The sequence below is a fragment of the Poromitra crassiceps genome, assembly GCF_964638095.1.
Source record: "Poromitra crassiceps genome assembly, chromosome: 15".
Taxonomy (NCBI): Eukaryota; Metazoa; Chordata; class Actinopteri; order Beryciformes; family Melamphaidae; genus Poromitra; species Poromitra crassiceps.
The window spans coordinates 22,154,798-22,174,206 of NC_139634.1; the positions used below are offsets into that span (position 1 = coordinate 22,154,798).

General features: G+C 41.9%; 2 protein-coding genes across 2 annotated transcripts in view; both read left to right on the plus strand.

Moving 5' to 3' along the window:
• The window catches only part of LOC310790654 (cyclic nucleotide-gated cation channel-like), a gene marked incomplete at both ends in the record, with an annotated part of 9,737 nt that extends 1,332 nt beyond the window's left edge, over positions 1-8,405 (plus strand). The window contains 7 exons of the mRNA XM_083652366.1: positions 436-546; positions 1,974-2,080; positions 3,048-3,535; positions 4,586-4,864; positions 5,813-5,911; positions 6,146-6,523; positions 8,220-8,405. Coding sequence (XP_083508492.1) covers positions 436-546; positions 1,974-2,080; positions 3,048-3,535; positions 4,586-4,864; positions 5,813-5,911; positions 6,146-6,523; positions 8,220-8,405 — 1,648 coding nt within the window. The remainder of the gene's footprint in view (positions 1-435; positions 547-1,973; positions 2,081-3,047; positions 3,536-4,585; positions 4,865-5,812; positions 5,912-6,145; positions 6,524-8,219) is intronic.
• Positions 8,406-10,906: 2,501 nt separating this feature from the next.
• Positions 10,907-12,495, plus strand: LOC310790121 (uncharacterized protein; the record flags this gene model as incomplete). The annotated part of the gene is made up of 5 exons (XM_083651813.1): positions 10,907-10,995; positions 11,110-11,229; positions 11,345-11,447; positions 11,929-12,002; positions 12,469-12,495. The coding sequence occupies exons 1-5, from the start codon at positions 10,924-10,926 to the stop codon at positions 12,493-12,495; spliced, it is 396 nt and encodes a 131-aa protein (XP_083507939.1). The 5' UTR covers positions 10,907-10,923.
• Positions 12,496-19,409: the final 6,914 nt, after the last annotated feature.

Here is a 19,409-nt window from a genome sequence, read left to right on the forward strand (position 1 = left end):
ATCACTTTTGTGAGCAGTTTCATAGCAACTATTTTCTTTCGATTGAAGTACACACGCTAGCACCTAGCTAGCTGCAGTTTCATCTATTGAAAAATGGGAGCAAAAACAAGTGTTGTGCTTATATTTTGTTTAAATGGTTGGTGTGTGTTGTAATTGCACATTGTTACTGGGTGATGTCTGTCTGTATGCACTTTATTGTGATGCAACTATGAAGCAGTGTCTTTTTACATACTGTATGTACTGAAAACCAAATACCACCAACCCTGGTCGCGTGGCAATTAAAGTTATATTCTATTCTATTCTATTCTATTCTATTCTATCTTTGTTCAGTAGGCTCAACTTTCCCTTTAAAACATAGACATTTGCATACATCTCTCTGGCTCAATCAATTTGCTTCTTTCTCTCCCTCTCTCTCTCTCTCTCTCTCTCTTTCAGGAGGAAGAAGTGTAATGTGTTGGTCTTGTCCCCATCTGATGATGCCTACTACTACTGGCTGATGGTGATTGGTGCTGCTGTTCTCTATAACTGGACCCTCCTAGTCGTCAGGTCAGGAATCGCATATCCTTACTAGGCTACTACTAACGTTACTACTTAGAAAAATATCATTTTATAGAAGTTTTAGTAAATGGATGGTAAATAAACTGCATTTATATAGTGCTTTTATCCAAAGCGCTATACAATGTGCCATTCACCCATTCACACACCGAAGACGGCAAGCTGCCACGCAGGGTGCTGGCACAGCCATCTGGAGCAATTTGGGGTTCAGTGGCTTGCCCAAGGACACTTCAACATGCGGACTGAAGGAGGCAGGGATCGAACCACCAACCTTCTGATTAGTGGATGACCTGCTCTACCTCCTGAGCCACAGCCGCCCCTTTTAGTGAACAAGGCCAATAGAAACAACAAATAAATACATTCCTTTCTTCTGACTATCTACAAGTTATTTTCTATCTATTTTTACTAAAAAAAAAACTCTGGAAAACGGGGGGGGGGGGGGGGGGGGTCATCTTTTTTCCCTCTTTTCCTTTTGTGTGTGCTACAAATCAAATGTTTCATTGTCACGATCTTGTAACTGGTTGGCTTGTTTCCAGGCTTAAAACTCTTTATATAAGGATCTTGTAACTGGTTGGTTTGTTTCCAGGCTTAAAACTCTTTATATAAGGATCTTGTAACTGGTTGGCTTGTTTCCAGGCTTAAAACTCTTTATATAAGGATCTTGTAACTGGTTGGTTTGTTTCCAGGCTTAAAACTCTTTATATAAGGATCTTGTAACTGGTTGGCTTGTTTCCAGGCTTAAAACTCTTTATATAAGGATCTTGTAACTGGTTGGCTTGGTTCCAGGCTTAAAACTCTTTATATAAGGATCGTGTAACTGGTTGGCTTGGTTCCAGGCTTAAAACTCTTTATAGAAGGATCTTGTAACTGGTTGGCTTGTTTCCAGGCTTAAAACTCTTTATATAAGGATCTTGTAACTGGTTGGCTTGTTTCCAGGCTTAAAACTCTTTATATAAGGATCTTGTAACTGGTTGGCTTGTTTCCAGGCTTAAAACTCTTTATATAAGGATTTTCTGAAACATCAATTGAGGAATGAATTGGAAGTGGCTTCCTGGAACCAGCGCTGCGAAAAAGTGGGCAGTCACGGTTGAGCTCTATTACCGGTCACTAATATGTGTGATGCTTCGAGCCTATACCTACGTGCTCTGTGTTTGTGCATCAGATAGCCGACACAGAAAACAACTTCAACAAGTGGTGGATTTCAACCATGTTTTATAGAGAACCATGTTTTATAGACTGCTTACGCTAAGATGTTACTCTCAAAAAGTAGACAAAATGTTTTATTTATTTGTTTGGTAAAGTTTTTAGCATTGCAGTTACAGCCCCCTGCCAGTAGGGGGTGCTGCAGCCCCCTCAGCACCCCTATTCACAGCGTCCCTGTTAATACCAGTACTGAGGGAATGCCTATCTGTGTGTAGGGCCTGTTTTGATGAGCTCCAGATGCACGGTGTGTTGGTTTGGCTGGTACTGGATTATCTCTGTGATGGAGTCTACATCCTGGATATGGCCGTTCGTCTGCGCACAGGTAATAAAATAATGTAACTGAAATGAAACTTCCTGTCCTGAAATCTCCTGGACAGGCGAGATATTCCTACATAAGACATCAGGCACCCCACCCCCCCCTGCACACATACACACACAGATTCTGCATAGCGCCACCTACTGGCAAACACAAAAAAGCGGTTTATCTTGAGAACAGTTTGTTCTTGTTTGTCTGATCGAATTCAAACTTGGGGCGTGCACTTAGGGGGACGTGATGTAGTTCATTGCCGAATTTCATGCAATTCGGTATAGCGCCACGTACTGGCAACACAAAAAGTGGTTGATCTCACGGACCGTTCGTCCAATCGACTTCAAACTTGGGGAGTGCGCTGCTGGGAACCCGACAGAGTGCAGTGCCGAATTTTGTGCAATTCGGCACAGGGGCACCTACTGGCAACACAAAAATTGGTTTGTCTTGAAAACCATTTGTCCGATCGATTTCAAACTGGGGGACTGCGCTGGAACTGCCCAGAACACACACAGACCTTACAACACGACACAATACCGGGCTGGAGTCACAGCAAACTAAATTATCAAGCCATGTAGAGGCCTGGTAATCTAGTTATAAGAAACTATTATCTGGACATTATGATAAGTTGTTTATTATTTTATTTTATTTTATTAACAGCATTTACTCGTACTTTCAATACTGAAGTATATTTAATATCAAAAAATTGCTTTAAGTACAGTAAATATCAGAAATCTTAATACTGTTACTCAAGTAATATTCTAATAGCTGAATTTAACCTCTACCAAAGTCTTTTTCTGGTAAGACATCTGTACTTTTACTCAAGTGTACTTTCAGGTATCATCCACCACTGCATATATATTTGCTTGCTACAGATTTCTTGGATAAGGGTATAATCAAATGCATTTGTCATCTGAGAGAGATTTCTCATGCAAATTGATGATTAAAGTTTATCATTATTATGTTTATACTGTGTGTTAAGGTTTCTTGGATCAGGGCTTGATGGTGAAAGATGTGCGTCGCCTGAGAGAAAGCTACTTTCGTAAAGTCCAGTGTAAACTTGACATCTGCTCCATCCTTCCCACCGATCTGCTGTACCTCACCGTGGGACTCGCCTACACTCCTCTCCTTCGATTCAACCGGCTGCTTCGCTTGCAGCGTCTCTTTGAGTTCTTTGAGCGTACAGAAACGCGAACGGGCTACCCCAACTCTTTCCGCATCTGTAAACTGGTTCTGTACATCCTGGTGATCATCCACTGGAACGCCTGCGTTTACTACAGCTTCTCCAAGGTCCTGGGACTCGGCTCCGATTCCTGGGTTTATCCCAATGCTTCTGACCCAGAGTTTAACTCTCTGGCCAGAAGTTATATATACTGCCTGTACTGGTCCACTCTGACACTGACTACCATTGGAGAGACACCGCCTCCTGTCAGAGATGAAGAGTATCTGTTCTTGGTATTTGACTTCCTGGTAAGTTCACAATGATGTAATCTTAGCTTTGCTGCTAAAATCTTACTTTGACCGATATGTAATCTTAATTCCAATAACACACAACCTCGTGTCTCTGAGACTTCGATACATTCACATGAGCATTTATGATATCCGATGCATCGAGAGTCCTATGTGTTGACGAATGATATGGATTGACGGAGTGCGTAAAAATATCACAATCCTGTCAAAAAATAAAAAGAACTAAACGTAGTTTAACTTTTGACGGAGCCAGGGCAAACGTCATCCACAAATGGACTTTATCAGCCAAGGAAATTTGTACAGACTTTTCCAAAAGGTTTCGAGACGCACCCTCACAACGCAATGCAACCTAGGTGGTTTCAACGCAGTCTTGGTTTGTGAATGTGTCACATGCCAAATTTCCCGAGTGAACCCCACCTTACTCTTCATTCAAGTTTGGGTTGTACTTTTGTCCAAGTCTGTGGTTAGAAAATTGGAGAACATTTCCTTGACTGTTTACACACATTGCCAACCTAAAGGCTAACATTACCAATTGAGCTAGCGATAGCCTCAAACAATCTTTGCCTATTTCAGGGGATTATGAATATAAATACCACAAGAAATTGAATAACGTAGCACTAAGGGATATTCATGGATGGCTTTTAACTTTGCACTTGTGGTTAATTTTCCACCTTATTGTATGAACTTTCTTAGCGTTCACATACGACTCTGCACCCTCTTCAGCCATGTTGGAAAGAGCGATTATGTCACAGATTGGCCAATTCGTGCAGCATCTAGAATCCCAATTTCTCCCACAAAGGGTGTACAGCACATACAGTACATAGGCTACAGTACATGTAAGGTGTACAGCACATACAGTAGGGTGTACAGCAGAACTTGCTGGCCTTTTGTACACAGGGTGTTCATGTGGCAGTTTCTGTTTGGAAACTCACTCAGGAAGTAAATCCGACACCACTTGAATGCAGTTATCGGTACCATTGTGGCCCCCAAATAATCAAATTTATGGAGAATGTATCAATGCACCAAAACCCTGTCAATGACCTGTTTTAGGTTGGCGTTCTGGTTTTTGCCTCCATTGTGGGGAATGTTGGAGCTATGATCTCCAATATGAACGCTACGAGAGCTGGCTTCCAGAGCCGCGTGGACGCGCTGAAGCACTACATGCACTTCAGACACGTCAGCAAGGAGCTGGAGCAGCGCGTCATTCGCTGGTTCGACTACCTCTGGACCAATCAGAAGGCTGTGGATGAACAGGAGGTGTTGAAGAGCCTGCCCAATAAGCTGAGAGCAGAGATTGCCATTAATGTCCACCTGGAAACACTGAAGAAGGTAAAGGTTCAAACACAATATGAGCCCTTAAAGAGCATGGTGCAGGTTGGAGACCACATTGATGAATATGTGGGAGAGGTATATAGCAATGGGATTGTGACAGTAAATTATTGGTTGATTGCTTATTAATTGGTTGTAGATATCTTTATCGACTCTGTTCCATAATGATCTATGGCTCTTCAAAGATGCTCTCCATCATGCAGAGAATTCCTGAAGCAGATAACATGTATTTTGTCTTGTGACTAGACCAAGGTTGTATTGTCTCTTATGAAGGACTCAAGCGAGCCGTGGACTGGGAAGTGGAAATATACTAGAACTTGTATGAGCTAATGGAAGTTCACAGCAGAGATCAGGGTGGGGAGGGCACCCTACTATCACTATATGAGAGCGTGAAGATGAGAGCTCGAGGCTCTCCTGATGTAAGCGTTTTGACTGTCGGAGAGACTCTGTGCACAGATGTTTACTTGTGGAATAAAATCCTCCTTATATACACTTTAAACGGGCAACTCATTATTCTTGTGGAATAAAATCCTCCTTATATACACTTTAAACGGGCAACTCATTATTGATGGATCAACAAGGCATTTCATTATTTTTCTATTACAGGATTTTAAATCAGACATAGCTGCATTTAGACTCATTTTTGTCAACTGCGGAGGGCACTTGTGATGTCAGCCCCAGCAGAACCAGCAGAACTTTATCCAACGCCCACTTAGAATGTCACCTTTTTTTCTCCACCACATATCTGCCTGTTTTTGTTTGTTTGGTTGGTTGGTTGGTTGTTGTTTTTTTGGTCACTCATATCTGAACACTTGTCAGGAAAACATTTCTAAATGTGTTCTTCAGCTTCCACAAATGGCTTATTGCAGCTATAGCTAAGAAGATATTACCATCAAATGCTATGCCATCTTCTAACCCTGACCATTACCTGTGTGTGTATGTCCACAGGTACGTATATTCCAAGACTGTGAGGCAGGCCTGATGGTAGAGTTGGTGTTGAAACTTCGACCGCAAGTCTTCAGTCCTGGAGACTACGTCTGTCGAAAAGTCAGTATTACTTTTACTACTACTGCTGATAAAATTATATAGACTACTACATTATTAGCCTACTGTTATGGTACTACTACTGTACTACAACTAGCGTGACTGCATCCGTTGTTAGTCAGCTAGCGGCTAGACATTCATTATCTAACAGACCTGCAGTTTTTCCCATCGATCAAACATTGAACATAATGACTTTTACTTCCTATGTAGCCTATTCTCCAACCTTCTGTTTCCTAGGGAGACGTGGGTAAGGAGATGTACATCATTAAAGATGGCCGTCTGGCGGTGGTGGGGGATGATGGCACCAGCCAGTTAGCCGTTCTGACCTCTGGAAGCTGCTTTGGAGAAATCAGCATCCTGAACATCAGTGGCAGCAAGATGGGGAACAGACGCACAGCTAACATCCGCAGTCTGGGCTACTCAGACCTCTTCTGCCTTTCCAAACAGGACCTGATGGATGCACTGCAGGAGTTCCCCCATGCCAGGGCCCAGCTGGAGCAGAGGGGACGGGACATCCTGCAGAAGGAGGGGCTTCTAGAGGAAGTGAATGTGTCTGCAGGGGAGGAGCTTGAGCAGAAGGTGGAGAGGTTGGAATCCAGTTTGGACCGGCTACAGGTAAATACTACAGGAGACCGGGTATGGTTGTAACATCGGGTTATTTGTAACAGCACCATTTCCACCAATCAGGGATAAGATAGTAATATGATCACTATACTGTAGACACACACTTGGGTCCTGATCTTATATGTGCAGTTTCATGGCTGTGTAAGCAGAAATACTGATTTTACAGCCACAACAGTTTTTTTTACATCAGAAAGTAATTATTTGAAGCAAGTTTAATATTTTGATTAACACGGATATCATTGAATATAAAATGATAGAGCATTATGTATATTGTATTGGATTAAACAGTAGTCTTTCAAGTAAACTGTAATGCATTTCATCCATGCTAATCTCAAACCACCATTCTACAACAGCTAGAATTATAATGGCTTCCAGGGGAGGGGATAGTGTTAGTGTGACTCAATGTAATTAACTATAATGTCTTCCAGGGGAGGGGATAGTGTTAGTGTGACTCAATGTAATTAATTATAATGTCTTCCAGGGGAGGGGATAGTGTTAGTGTGACTCAATGTAATGAATTATAATGTCTTCCAGGGGAGGGGATAGTGTTAGTGTGACTCAATGTAATGAATTATAATTGCTTCCAGGGGAGGGGATAGTGTTAGTGTGACTCAATGTAATGAATTATAATTGCTTCCAGGGGAGGGGATAGTGTTAGTGTGACTCAATGTAATGAATTATAATGTCTTCCAGGGGAGGGGATAGTGTTAGTGTGACTCAATGTAATGAATTATAATTGCTTCCAGGGGAGGGGATAGTGTTAGTGTGACTCAATGTAATGAATTATAATTGCTTCCAGGGGAGGGGATAGTGTTAGTGTGACTCAATGTAATGAATTATAATTGCTTCCAGGGGAGGGGATAGTGTTAGTGTGACTCAATGTAATTAATTATAATGTCTTCCAGGGGAGGGGATAGTGTTACTGTGACTCAATGTAATGAATTATAATTGCTTCCAGGGGAGGGGATAGTGTTACTGCGACTCAATGTAATGAATTATAATTGCTTCCAGGGGAGGGGATAGTGTTAGTGTGACTCAATGTAATGAATTATAATTGCTTCCAGGGGAGAGGATAGTGTTAGTGTGACTCAATGTAATGAATTATAATTGCTTCCAGGGGAGGGGATAGTGTTAGTGTGACTCAATGTAATGAATTACAATTGCTTCCAGGGGAGGGGATAGTGTTAGTGTGACTCAATGTAATGAATTACAATTGCTTCCAGGGGAGGGGATAGTGTTACTGTGACTCAAAGTAAAGAATTATAATTGCTTCCAGGGGAGGTGTTACTGTGACTCAATGTAATGAATTATAATTGCTTCCAGGGGAGGGGATAGTGTTACTGTGACTCAATGTAATGAATTATAATTGCTTCCAGGGGAGGGGATAGTGTTACTGTGACTCAATGTAATGAATTATAATTGCTTCCAGGGGAGAGGATAGTGTTACTGTGACTCAATGTAATGAATTATAATTGCTTCCAGGGGAGGGGATAGTGTTACTGTGACTCAATGTAATGAATTATAATTGCTTCCAGGGGAGGGGATAGTGTTACTGCGACTCAATGTAATGAATTATAATTGCTTCCAGGGGAGGGGATAGTGTTACTGCGACTCAATGTACTGTAATGTGAGAAAATATTGAACTCCATCCACACATGAATAATAGTAATAATGATGTTGCCTTCAGACCTGTCTGGCCCGTCTGCAGAGTGAGTTCAACTCCTCACAGCTTCGACTGAAACAGCGAATGACAGCCATGGAGCACAACATCACCACGGCAACCACGGGCAGCGGTTTCCTGTCTGACGCCGACGGCAATGAGAGCGTCTCCGGGGGCGACGGCATACACGGCCAAATCAACATTCGGCTCTGATTGGTTGATTAATTATGGAAGCAGCCATTTTTCTGTTGAATGTAATGGTATTAAGTTACAGGAAAAGTGTTGTGTAACATATCTGGGAAGTCAGTTGGATCAGTGTATGACCAGTGAATCTATGGCTCTCTCTGTCATTGGGAAGATCCATTCAAAGACAAAGTATTTGGCAAGAATATCCAAGTTCCTTGATAAGAAGACCATGGTCTTGGTGGTATTAGCTACGTCTTTAATTCAATGTCACTATGCCTACACCTGTATATCCTGGTAAAGTGGTATAACTAAAAGATCAAAAGACAGGCTTCAAAAAGCTCAGAACCAACTAATGAGGGTCATCCTTAACCTCGGTCCAAGAACACACATTAGCCCAAACCATTTGAATTGAATTGGCTCCCTGTTGAAGGGAGAGTTCAAGAGTTAAAAAACATATCATGGTCTATAAGATTTTAAATAACCTTTGTCCAAATTATTTTACTGAGTATTTTCAATTTGCTCGGGACACCCATGGCCTGAACACGAGGGCTAGTGTAGCGAACCTCAAACAACTCAACCTAAAAAGCAAAGTGGAGAGAAGTACATTCCTCTACACGGGGGGAACTAAATTAAATCTGCTAACTCTCTGAATAGTTTTAAAAACCTTTTAAAAAATCATCCTGCCTAAGCTGCAGCCTTTCTTGGACTGGTTTTTGAACTTGTGTTGGCTTGTATCTCCTTCTTATTCTTGATTGTCCTTTACTGATGTTTTTTCATGTGCAGTATTGTATTGTATTATTGTGTATTGTAGTGTCATTCCTTTCTGTGTTTGCCAAGACCGCAGGACCACAATGGAATTAAGTTTAATGACTTTATTGTGATATAGTTGATGATTTATTTTATACTGTATGCCTCTTGGTGTTTTATTTATTTATTTGCCAAATTTAAAAAAAAAACGTATTTACCCTTCAAAAGTCATGAAAGTGGTCCACGTTTGTGAAGATTATCCTGCTTAACACAAATTTCCACTCCCATAAACTTTTGTTTACCACAGATTTCATGCATTTTGTTAGTCACGATTTGGCGGTGTTTGTCACGATTTTGGGTTGGGACATCATCAGTGATGTCAGAAATCAAATGGTTTCATTGTGACATCAGTGACATCATCAGTGATATCAGAAATCCCACATGATGTTGCGCCCATGGCGCATCATCGCCAGAGTCTCCACTCTCCACCCTAGATTGCTACTTCATAAAAAAAAACATTTTTTTAAACTCTTGCTGTTCTCCATTTGCTAGTGCCATGTATAAATGTAACCTATGTTCTTTCCATCTATTTTAACAACTTTTTCATGTACCGTTTTTCATATTTCATATATTTTGATTTTTTGTCTTGTCTTGTATATCTTTTTCCCCTCATTGCTACCTCTTAAAATACTTTTTTGTTTAAACTTTTTTTTATTGAATATAAAAAACACATTCCTGACATCCTTTTTACAATTTCACTGTAATTTACAGTTTTCATAGCATAAATCCTACACATAGAAGGAACAACAGAGATATACTCGACTAAAATGTTGTACTTTGTTTAAAGGAGAACAGGCAGTTTACTCCCGCTGGTATTGAGCCACTTTGTTTAAAAACTTTCTAGAAAATCCTGCTGAACTTTTTCTGAACCTTTCTATTTCATCAATTGCCCTCACACGTTTTTACTCGTACTTTTACAACTTTGAGCTCTGGGATATTGTCCAATGGAAATCATTTTATTCTAATTATGCTGTCTATTGTTAATAATAAATATTGTGTTAACCCTAACTTTGAACATTCTTTGTGAGTTTGATAACCCTGCCTACACAGTCTGCCTGCCACTAGTGCACTGTGTGTAATCCTGAATGGCTGTGTGTGTGTGTGTGTGAGAGAGAGAGAGAGAGAACCATGCCATACCCTAATGTGGGACACTGCATGCTTTGTAGCAGGCATGTCAATTAGTGACTTGGGACCAAAGTCCAACATCACATGACTGGACGATTTCAGGAAGTGATTTCTTTAAGAAACTGGGGAAAACAGGAAGATCAGGTAGAAACACTGTCCAATTCTCTCTATCTTTCTCTCTCTGTTGGTCTCTCTTTTACTCTTCAGCAAATAACCCTTACTTTCCTGTTTCATTTCCATCCCCAGTAGGTTTTCCAGGCTACACCTCAGACATTACAATCAGATTCAGGTCATTCCCAGTAGATTTTCCAGGCTACACCTCAGACATTACAATCAGATTCAGGTCATTCCCAGCAGGTTTTCCAGGCTACACCTCAGACATTACACTCAGATTCAGGTCATTCCCAGTAGATTTTCCAGGTGGGTACACCTCAGACGTTACGATCAGATTCAGGTCATGCAGGGTTTACAAATTAAACGTTTTGTCTCCATTCCTGTGTGTAATACACTATTAGACTCATCACTTTTAATCAGTGGTGTTATCTTAGTGTGTCTGATTGCATGCTTATGTGTGGGTCTGTGTTTGTGCACATAACCAGTGTAAGTTTCAGAGATGGAGATAAGCAGTGTGTTGCTGTGCATGGTGCTAGTAGCCAGTGTGACACCAGTGTCTGCTGTGGCACAGGTAAGCCCTGCTTTGTGACCTCCCTGGTCTGGATATAGTTATTATTGTGTCTCTATATCTGTATAGTACATATTATGGGCTATGTGGAAACATATCTTTATGTATATATCCTAGCCTGGCGTCATAGAGCGCCTCCTGTTGGCCACCCAGCAGCGTCCCTGGCTGTGGGGCCTCTATGTCTTCGTTGTTGGACTTCCCATCATCCTCTTCGTCAGCCTCATGTGGCCTGACAAGGTACTGTAGTTTTGTGTGTGTGTGTCTGTGTGCGCACACGTGCGTATGTGCGTGTGTCTTTGTGTCTAGTACAAATATAGGAAATCTCATTGTGTGTGTGTGTATGTGTTTCTAGAGATTTGGACCCCCTGATCAGCAGTACTATTACAAGAAGTCTGATGATGCCCAACCAGATGACCCTCAGTTCTCACAACAAGCACAAACCCCGGAAAACAATGGTAACATTATTATTATATCTGTAATTCCAGACATTTCTGTCTATGTCTGTGTCCTTCGCATAATTGGAGAACCGTTCGTCCGATCCACTTGGCATGTGTATAGAGTACTGCAGGGATGACGTAGTTTTGTAGGCTTACCCAGAAATTCCCGCCATCCTGGTTCATAAGGGGAAAGTGAATGGGATTTTAGAATGGGGATTTCAGCGAAGTGTGTTCAGCAAGACAATCTTCACAAATGAGGACCACTTTTATGACTTTTGAAGCATTTTCTGAAAATTACGTATTTACGCATTTAGACTTCAAAGTCCTCATTTCTGAAGATTCTCTTGCTGAACAGTAATACTAGTAGCAGTAGTGGTAGTTTCAGTACTAGTTTAGTAGAAGTGGACGTGGTGGTAGTAATAGTAGGAGCTTTTTATTGTTATTTATCTTGTCAGTATTCTATTCTATTCTATTCTATTCTCTTCTGTTCTGTGTGTAGGGAGGGCTGACAGACCTGTGGCCAGGAGGAGAGACACTCCAGGCAACCTGAGAAAGTGTGATTTAGACCTGAAGGTGAGATTCACAATGCAATTATCTCAATTCAATCAATATTCTGGAAGGTAGTAGTGCAGAGGTAAATTTCCTGCCTACCAACACGAAGGTCACAGGTTCGAGCCCCCGTGTTGCCTACGGTTTGGTCGGGCGTCCATACAGGCCCAATTGGCCGTGTCTGCGGGTGGGAACCCGGTTGCCTCTGGTTGGGGTGCCTGTTCAGGGCGAGGGGAACTGGGGGGAATAGCGTGATCCTCCCATGCGCTACTATGTCCTCCTGTTGAAACCCCTCGCTGTCGCACTAGCATGTGCTAGTCTACAACTCTGCAAGAAAGTAAAAAAAAGCACACACATCCAAACGCTAAAAGACTAGTTGCATATATATATATATATATATATATATATATATATATATATATATATATATATATCTCTTCCACGGCCTTGCCCCCCCATTCAACAAATTTGTGACAAACCGCAACACCAGTGTGAGAACTACAAGAGCCTCCACTAGAGGGGACTGTTGCGTGCCTTTTAGATCCACTAAATTCAGTCAATCTGCATTCACAGTCAAAGCGGGCGGGCTGTGGAACACCCTGCCAGCAGTCATTAAAGGCTGCAGTACTTTCAAAGGTTTTAAATCCTCTGTTAAGAAGTGGCTGAGAGAGGGTCAGTCTTGTGGCCACCTATAGACATTAGTGTGGTCTCATATCCTATTTCTTTTGTGTCCTGACATTATTTATTTTTCACCATCACCTCATTTGCTACTGTGTGATCTTAGTGGATTGGTATCTACCTATATGTGTTCTATTTCACTGTTGTGCGCATTGTATGTGTATTACCTTGCTAATAGTAAGTTTCTTTTTTTAATCATGTATCTTGATTGTTTAGACACTAGGATTTTCTTTTAATTTCTGTATTTGATACGTACTGTGTGCGCACAGGACTCTGTGCGCCCAGGGACTACAGATGCAAATTAGCTTTTAGCTATTTCTGGTGCAATATATTTATTGTGTACTGTCCCTGCTCAAATAAACAATAAAGATAAAGATATATACATATGTATGTGTGTATATATATATATCTATATATATATATCCATTTGGAGTTATTGGGACGCCAATTTCTGTGTGTGTGTGTGTGTGTAGGGTCGATGATTGGCACAGCAACCAGGGTAAAGGGAAAGCTGCATCGGTTCAGAACAACTTCCCCAACAACAGTTGCCATGGGAAAAAGTTCTCTCAGTGCAAACAAACTATTCGGCACAGTACAGCAATGAGTCCACAAGAGGGAGGTGTGCTGTGACAACTTTGACCAGACTGCATGGCTGAAAGTACTACTACTTTGTGTAATACTATAGTAATTGTGAGGACTGGCTCATGTATTTTCAATGCAAATTAAATATTCTGCAATATTTGTTCATTAAACTGTATCTGAGTGAGCAATTTCTTGACAATAAATAAGATTAAAAATGTTTATTGTCACTCTGGTTGTACAGCAGCAGTACAGTTGTATGTTTTTATGCATCAGGTATTGCACTTAGTCAAATATAAATATCTCACTACTATAATAAGGCAGAGAGGGGTTCCACGGCAGCACACAAATATCATTATATAAACTAAAATATACTTTTTCAAATATTCCTAAATGTTCTCAGATTTATGTGAGCTGCTCCTGACCTCAGGGGCTTCATGTCATAATCTGTACTAGAATGTAAAAGTCAAACCAAATTCAGCAGTGAAACACCAACTCAGTCGGCACAATCAAATGTTGGCATTTTATGTTTCTGCATGGGTGGATTTAGTGGGGGGGGCCCCCAGTGTTTTTTTTTTTTTTTTTTTTTGCTCACTACTGTAAATCTCCATGTCACTGTCTGGCTGAATATGATCATAAAATGTATATCCACATTGACAAGCATCACAGGTATCTCTTTGCTAAAGCTGTGACAGGGGGGCCTCTGACAGGGCCTTGCTGCAGCCGCCCCCTCCCTCTGGAAAGCCCTCCCCAGTCACATCTGACACGCCAAAACTCATTGTCTTTCATACTCATGTCATCTTTCCAAAAAAGCCTTTAAAACCCATCTTTTCACTGTGGGTTTTGACCTATAATCTTTTTCTCTCTCTCATCTATTTTATTATTGTTCTCTCTTTATTAAAGTTGTTTTATCCTGTGTTTGTAAAGTGTCTTTGAGCACAGTCAAAAGCAACAGTGAACAATGAAGCGCTACATAATATAAATGTACATTAATAAATATAGTGTACACATACAATAATGAGTATTAATTTTCTGTAATTCTACTAATTCTAATATTTTCTTATAAAATAGGTTTAGGGATTAACAGGTTATAATTTCTAAAACGTGGCATATTATGTTTCTGCAAACCTACAGTCTCAACGTAAATTTGAAACTAAACTGCGGTTAATTTGGAAACCTTGCTACCGTCCACCCCACAAACACTTTGTGTTACAGTCTGGATGTGTCCAACGCGCCCTTTGCGCACCTTGTTTTGTCTGCCGCCACATGTTAATGCCTCCTTGGCCATTCTGTCTACCATTATGGGATAATTATTGATCTTTATTATGGTGTCCCATGTTAACTTTAGGTAAGAAGGGTTACGCTAGAGGTGCCCTTGTATATGGCATAAAGGGTGCGAATCTGAGTTCAAAATGAAATAAAACGTTAGGGTTGTCCTAGTCTCACTGGCCAGCCTCCCTTCCGTCCGAGGAGTCTGGCAACAGGGATAAACTCTCCCCTGCTCAACAGCTGCTCTCCCATTGGAGCGACTGTTTCATCATGTCATTGGCTCCGACCATGTCAATCAGAGCGGCTTCCGCTCCCTCATCCCTGTGTGTCGCTGTAAATAGTGCCCTGCCGCCTCAGTGAAAACAACAACGCTAACTAGCTAGCAAGCTAACGGCAGAACCCTACACGCTAGCTCGTTGCTACACGTTGCTCGTTGCTACACGCAAATTGGATTGTTGGAAACTATTTTCCAAGGGCACTGCCGCTATTAAAGCACCGCCCATCGCAATCCCACTATGGAGATTCTCGTCACTCAGCCTTGCTGTCCATTGCTGTCGCATTGTGACGGGCTGAATACGCTTCAGAGTGAAGTCCTGGCAGGGCGCTTGACATCCAATGGCCAAGATGTGTATGGTTTAAAAGTTGTTATAAAATGGCTCTCTCAAATCAAGCAATCTGATTGGTTCACAGCCATTGTATAAATCCAATAACCCACTCCAATAACCCATGGCCATGGGTTATGGGTTATTGGTTGCCATGGCAACTCTCTTACTAAAAGCCTTTGGTTACCTCAAAAAAAGCAAATGGCGGAGACAGCTGTCAGATCCTTGTGAATCGATCTTCGCTTATAACTTTACTAATACTTCGCAGAAAATTATGTTTTGTACAAGAATAGATGCGGGCTAATGTCTTCTTTGCAAAAAAAAGGCTGTTAACCCCGCATTTAACCCCGTAACGTTAGTTGGTGTCGGGCTTTGCAGAAAGCACTCAGCTTCTCAGCAAGCGCTGAGAATGCAGCACTGAGCTCGAGCTGCCTGTCGGGGTTTCCAGAAAGCTCTCAGCTTCTCAGCAAGCGCCAGGATTGGCCAATGTCAACTTCAGTCTCCAGAACGATCCAATCAAATCACCCGCACGTTCTTGCGGTCCCGCCTTACAGTAGTGTTTCAACTGACTCTATCAGAATACCATGCCAGTCGGACTTATAGTATTATTATTATTATATTATTATACTTGGAAACCATTTTATATGCGGCCTCGTGGGATAACAGCTTATCAGCGGGATATATTCGCCACAACACACTTGCTCTCATGCTATATTGCTTAATTATACCATGGTCTGGGTGAATACTCAATTCTGATGCAAATGGCAAATGGTCTGTTGACCATTCATATCAACGCGCCATTTGAGCTCTATACCACCGTTAAGAGTTAATAGGGCACTTTTATAAGTTTAAAAAAAATTTAGTCGGTCAAAGTAACTATTTAGATTACCCCAGTTGATCAAAATAACGGATATTTAGAAATCAGTCGTTTTCGGAGATCTGCTGATGTTATCAAAAATTATTGGACTTCGCGGAGGCACCAGCTTTGCCTCGGATGGTTCACGCCTCCGCGACCAATAATTTCTGATAATGTACACCTTGTCGTGCATTAACCCTTACTTGGTTGTTTGTTTGTTTTTGGCGGGGGGGGGGGGGGGCATTCAAATTGACGCTGTTCTGGGGCAGCTCATAGCATAAAGGGTAAAGGGTGTAAACGCTGGGCTGTAGGACAACCATAACATTTTTGAACTGTGAATAATGCAAAGCTACTCTAGTGGAGTCCCAGAATAAAATGATAATACAATTTACAAGTGGAAATGAGGTCCCCTTTAAATAAGACAGAAGGTGAGCTGCGTGTATCTTCATAATGAGGGACAGGGCAGCCGGCCCAGTCTGTACAGGTAGAGCAGAGGCTGCAGGGAGCCACAGCTCAGAGCAGCAGCCAGTGCCAGGGCCTTGTACTGGCACCTCATGGTGTAAGGCGAGACTCGACCGTGCATGGGCAGGGTAACGATGAGGGGGAGGTAGTTGAGCGTGAGGACGACCTGGATGATGACGACGGTGACGAAGGCTTTCCTCTTCATGGCGTTCATCTGTCCACTCTCTCCCGTCCCCCCTCTCGCCTCCCTGTCCCCCGGCGGAGGGCTCCTCAGCGTCTGGAGGATGGACAGGCTGCAGAAGGTGTCTATGGCCAGAGTGGGGAGGTACACCGAGCAGAACGTGATGTCGGAGCGCCATCGTAGCACGAGCGGGACTGTCACGCAGTTTAGGAGAAACACCACAACCAAACACCCCCACCTGTAGCGGGCAGCCTTCAGTCTGGAGAGAGGGAGATCAGGATGGAGCATTTCCATGAGTCTGACAAAATATAGATTTATTATTATTCAAATATTTTTATTGGCTTTTCACAGCACTCAATCCTCCAAATTAACACAGACAGAACAAGACAAAAACAAAACCCACAACAATACCAACACTACTCAATAAATCAAAACCAGTCAATTAAATTAAGCCGGTCAGGACAAGAACACAAATATATACACAGATACAATTGACGAATAAACAAAACAAAACAAAATGTACGGTAGGATGGGGGGGGGGGGCAGCTACGCTTCTGTAACCTGTGGGAACTCCGTCTCGAAGTAGGACAGAAACGTTTGCCAGATCTTAAGGTACTTCTGGGTGGAGCCTCGGGCAGTGTGTTTAAGCTGTTCTAGTTTGAGATGGGACATTACCTCTTCTACCCAGCGCTTGTGGGATGGTGCCCTAACCTTCTTCCAGCTGAAGAGTATTAGACGTCTAGCCAGTGATGTAGAGAATGCTATAGCTTCAGCTTGGTGAGTTGGAATTGATGTCTCCTGTGGGACTACACCAAACAGAGCAGTCAATGGATTGGGATCAATGACTCTGTCGCACTGAGGGTAGCTGGGTCTCGACTGCACCTACAGTTTGGGTCTAAACCAGGATATAGCTTGGCCAGCTTGCTCGCCAATAAGTGAAGCCTATGTAGAACTTTAAACTGTACCAACCCGTGCCTAATACATATTGATGATGAGTGCACCAGTGAGACCGCCTCTTGCCAATCTGTTTCCGACAACTCAATTCCCAACTCTTCTTTCCATTTCTCTGCCAGGTGTGTGAGTGATGAGGAGGCGACGCTCTGGATAATATCATACAGTCTAGACACCACGCCCTTGCTAACTGGATCCATACTCAAACAATCATCTATCCACGTGCTCTGTGGAGTTGTTAGAGATAAGTGTTTTTGTACATCGCTACGTATCTGTAAATACCAAAAAAAAATTGCATGAGGAATATCAAAACTCAACTGATCAAATGAAATAAAATGCCCTTCCTTAAAGAGGTCTTTACAAAATATAGATTTGAACCACAACTTTATGTCTGTGTGTGGGTTTTACTGATGTGTGTTATACAGGTGTGTGTGTGTGTGTGTGTGTGTGTGTGTGTGTGTGTGTGTGCGCGCGCGTTTGTGCGCATGCCATGCACGCGTGCGTATGTGTGCGTGCGCGCAGCCAGTAGCCTATATTGTTTGGACACACCATATCTTTACTACTTTCCACATTATAGAATAACTGTAAAGACACGAAAACTATGAAACAACACAAATGGAATGCAGTGACACCCCCCCCCCCCCCCCCAAGAAGCATTAAGCATTAAGATATATCCTATAACTTAGATTTTAGATTATTTTAGCAGCCTTTTTTTTTTTTTTTGCCTTGATGGAAAAGCAAAGTCTTTGGAAAGAAATTCAAACATCGGCATCAACTTCACTATTTCTATTTGTCTAAGTAACACATTTCAAGTATTGAAGCATACTGTAAGCCTAAGCCTAAGCCTACCTCTAAGCCTCTCTAGATCAATTCAGTCAGGTGTGTCCAAACCTTTGTTGTTTTGCTCTTCTTCCAGTGCGAACGACGCGCTTACTTTCAGTTCCTTGCGATGGCAGATGGGAGAACAAGTGAAAAGCAGATGGAAAAATAATTTCTAACATGTTTATCCTCTTCAGTAAAACCAAAGAGAAAACGGCACCAAAGAGGGTTAGGAGGGACAGGCAGCACCAACATCAAAATGTCTGAGTTCTCACCTGAGGTAGTCCACAGGCCGCACCACGGCCAGGTACCTCTCCACACACACCAGGCAGAGGAGCAGCGGCTTGTCCACCAGGACGCCGGTGGCCACGAGTATGAGCCCCTTCTGCATGGCCCAACTCTGCCACATGAAGTGATTGGCCAAGAACAGAGGCGAGATCAAGGAGAAGACCAGCTGGATGAGAGCCAGAAGGAGCGGGAAGAAGTCGGCAGGCAGAACGCCGGACACCTTTGACCTTTTATGTGAACAGAAAGGATAAGTTCTGAGTTAATTGTCATCATTCAAGATTCGAGATTCAATATTTATTGGCCATATCAACAGAGTTGATTGGAATTTGTCTTAGTGAGCTCACATACTTAGACAAGCACATAAAACCACTCACACAATACAAAGACAAACAATTGCAAAGAACATTCAATATCGGAAGGTTACATGTATGTAACTGGTAACCTGAGTGAGACACAATCTCTCCACCTACTAGTTACATATTCCATATGTACAGGAAGCTGACCCCACTGGCGGGGCCCCCAGGGTGCTAGGGGGGCCTCAGCAAATTAATGGAAAAATAAAAAATAAAATATATATATTTTTTATGTGGAAGGAAATAAATTTGTTATATTTGTTAATACTACAGCTATATATTATAGCATATAAAAAGTTATTATATCCTATTTTTATACTGTAGTATTAACTTTTTATATGCTATAATATATGCAGCTACTGTAGTATTAACACATATAATTGAATAGTTTAT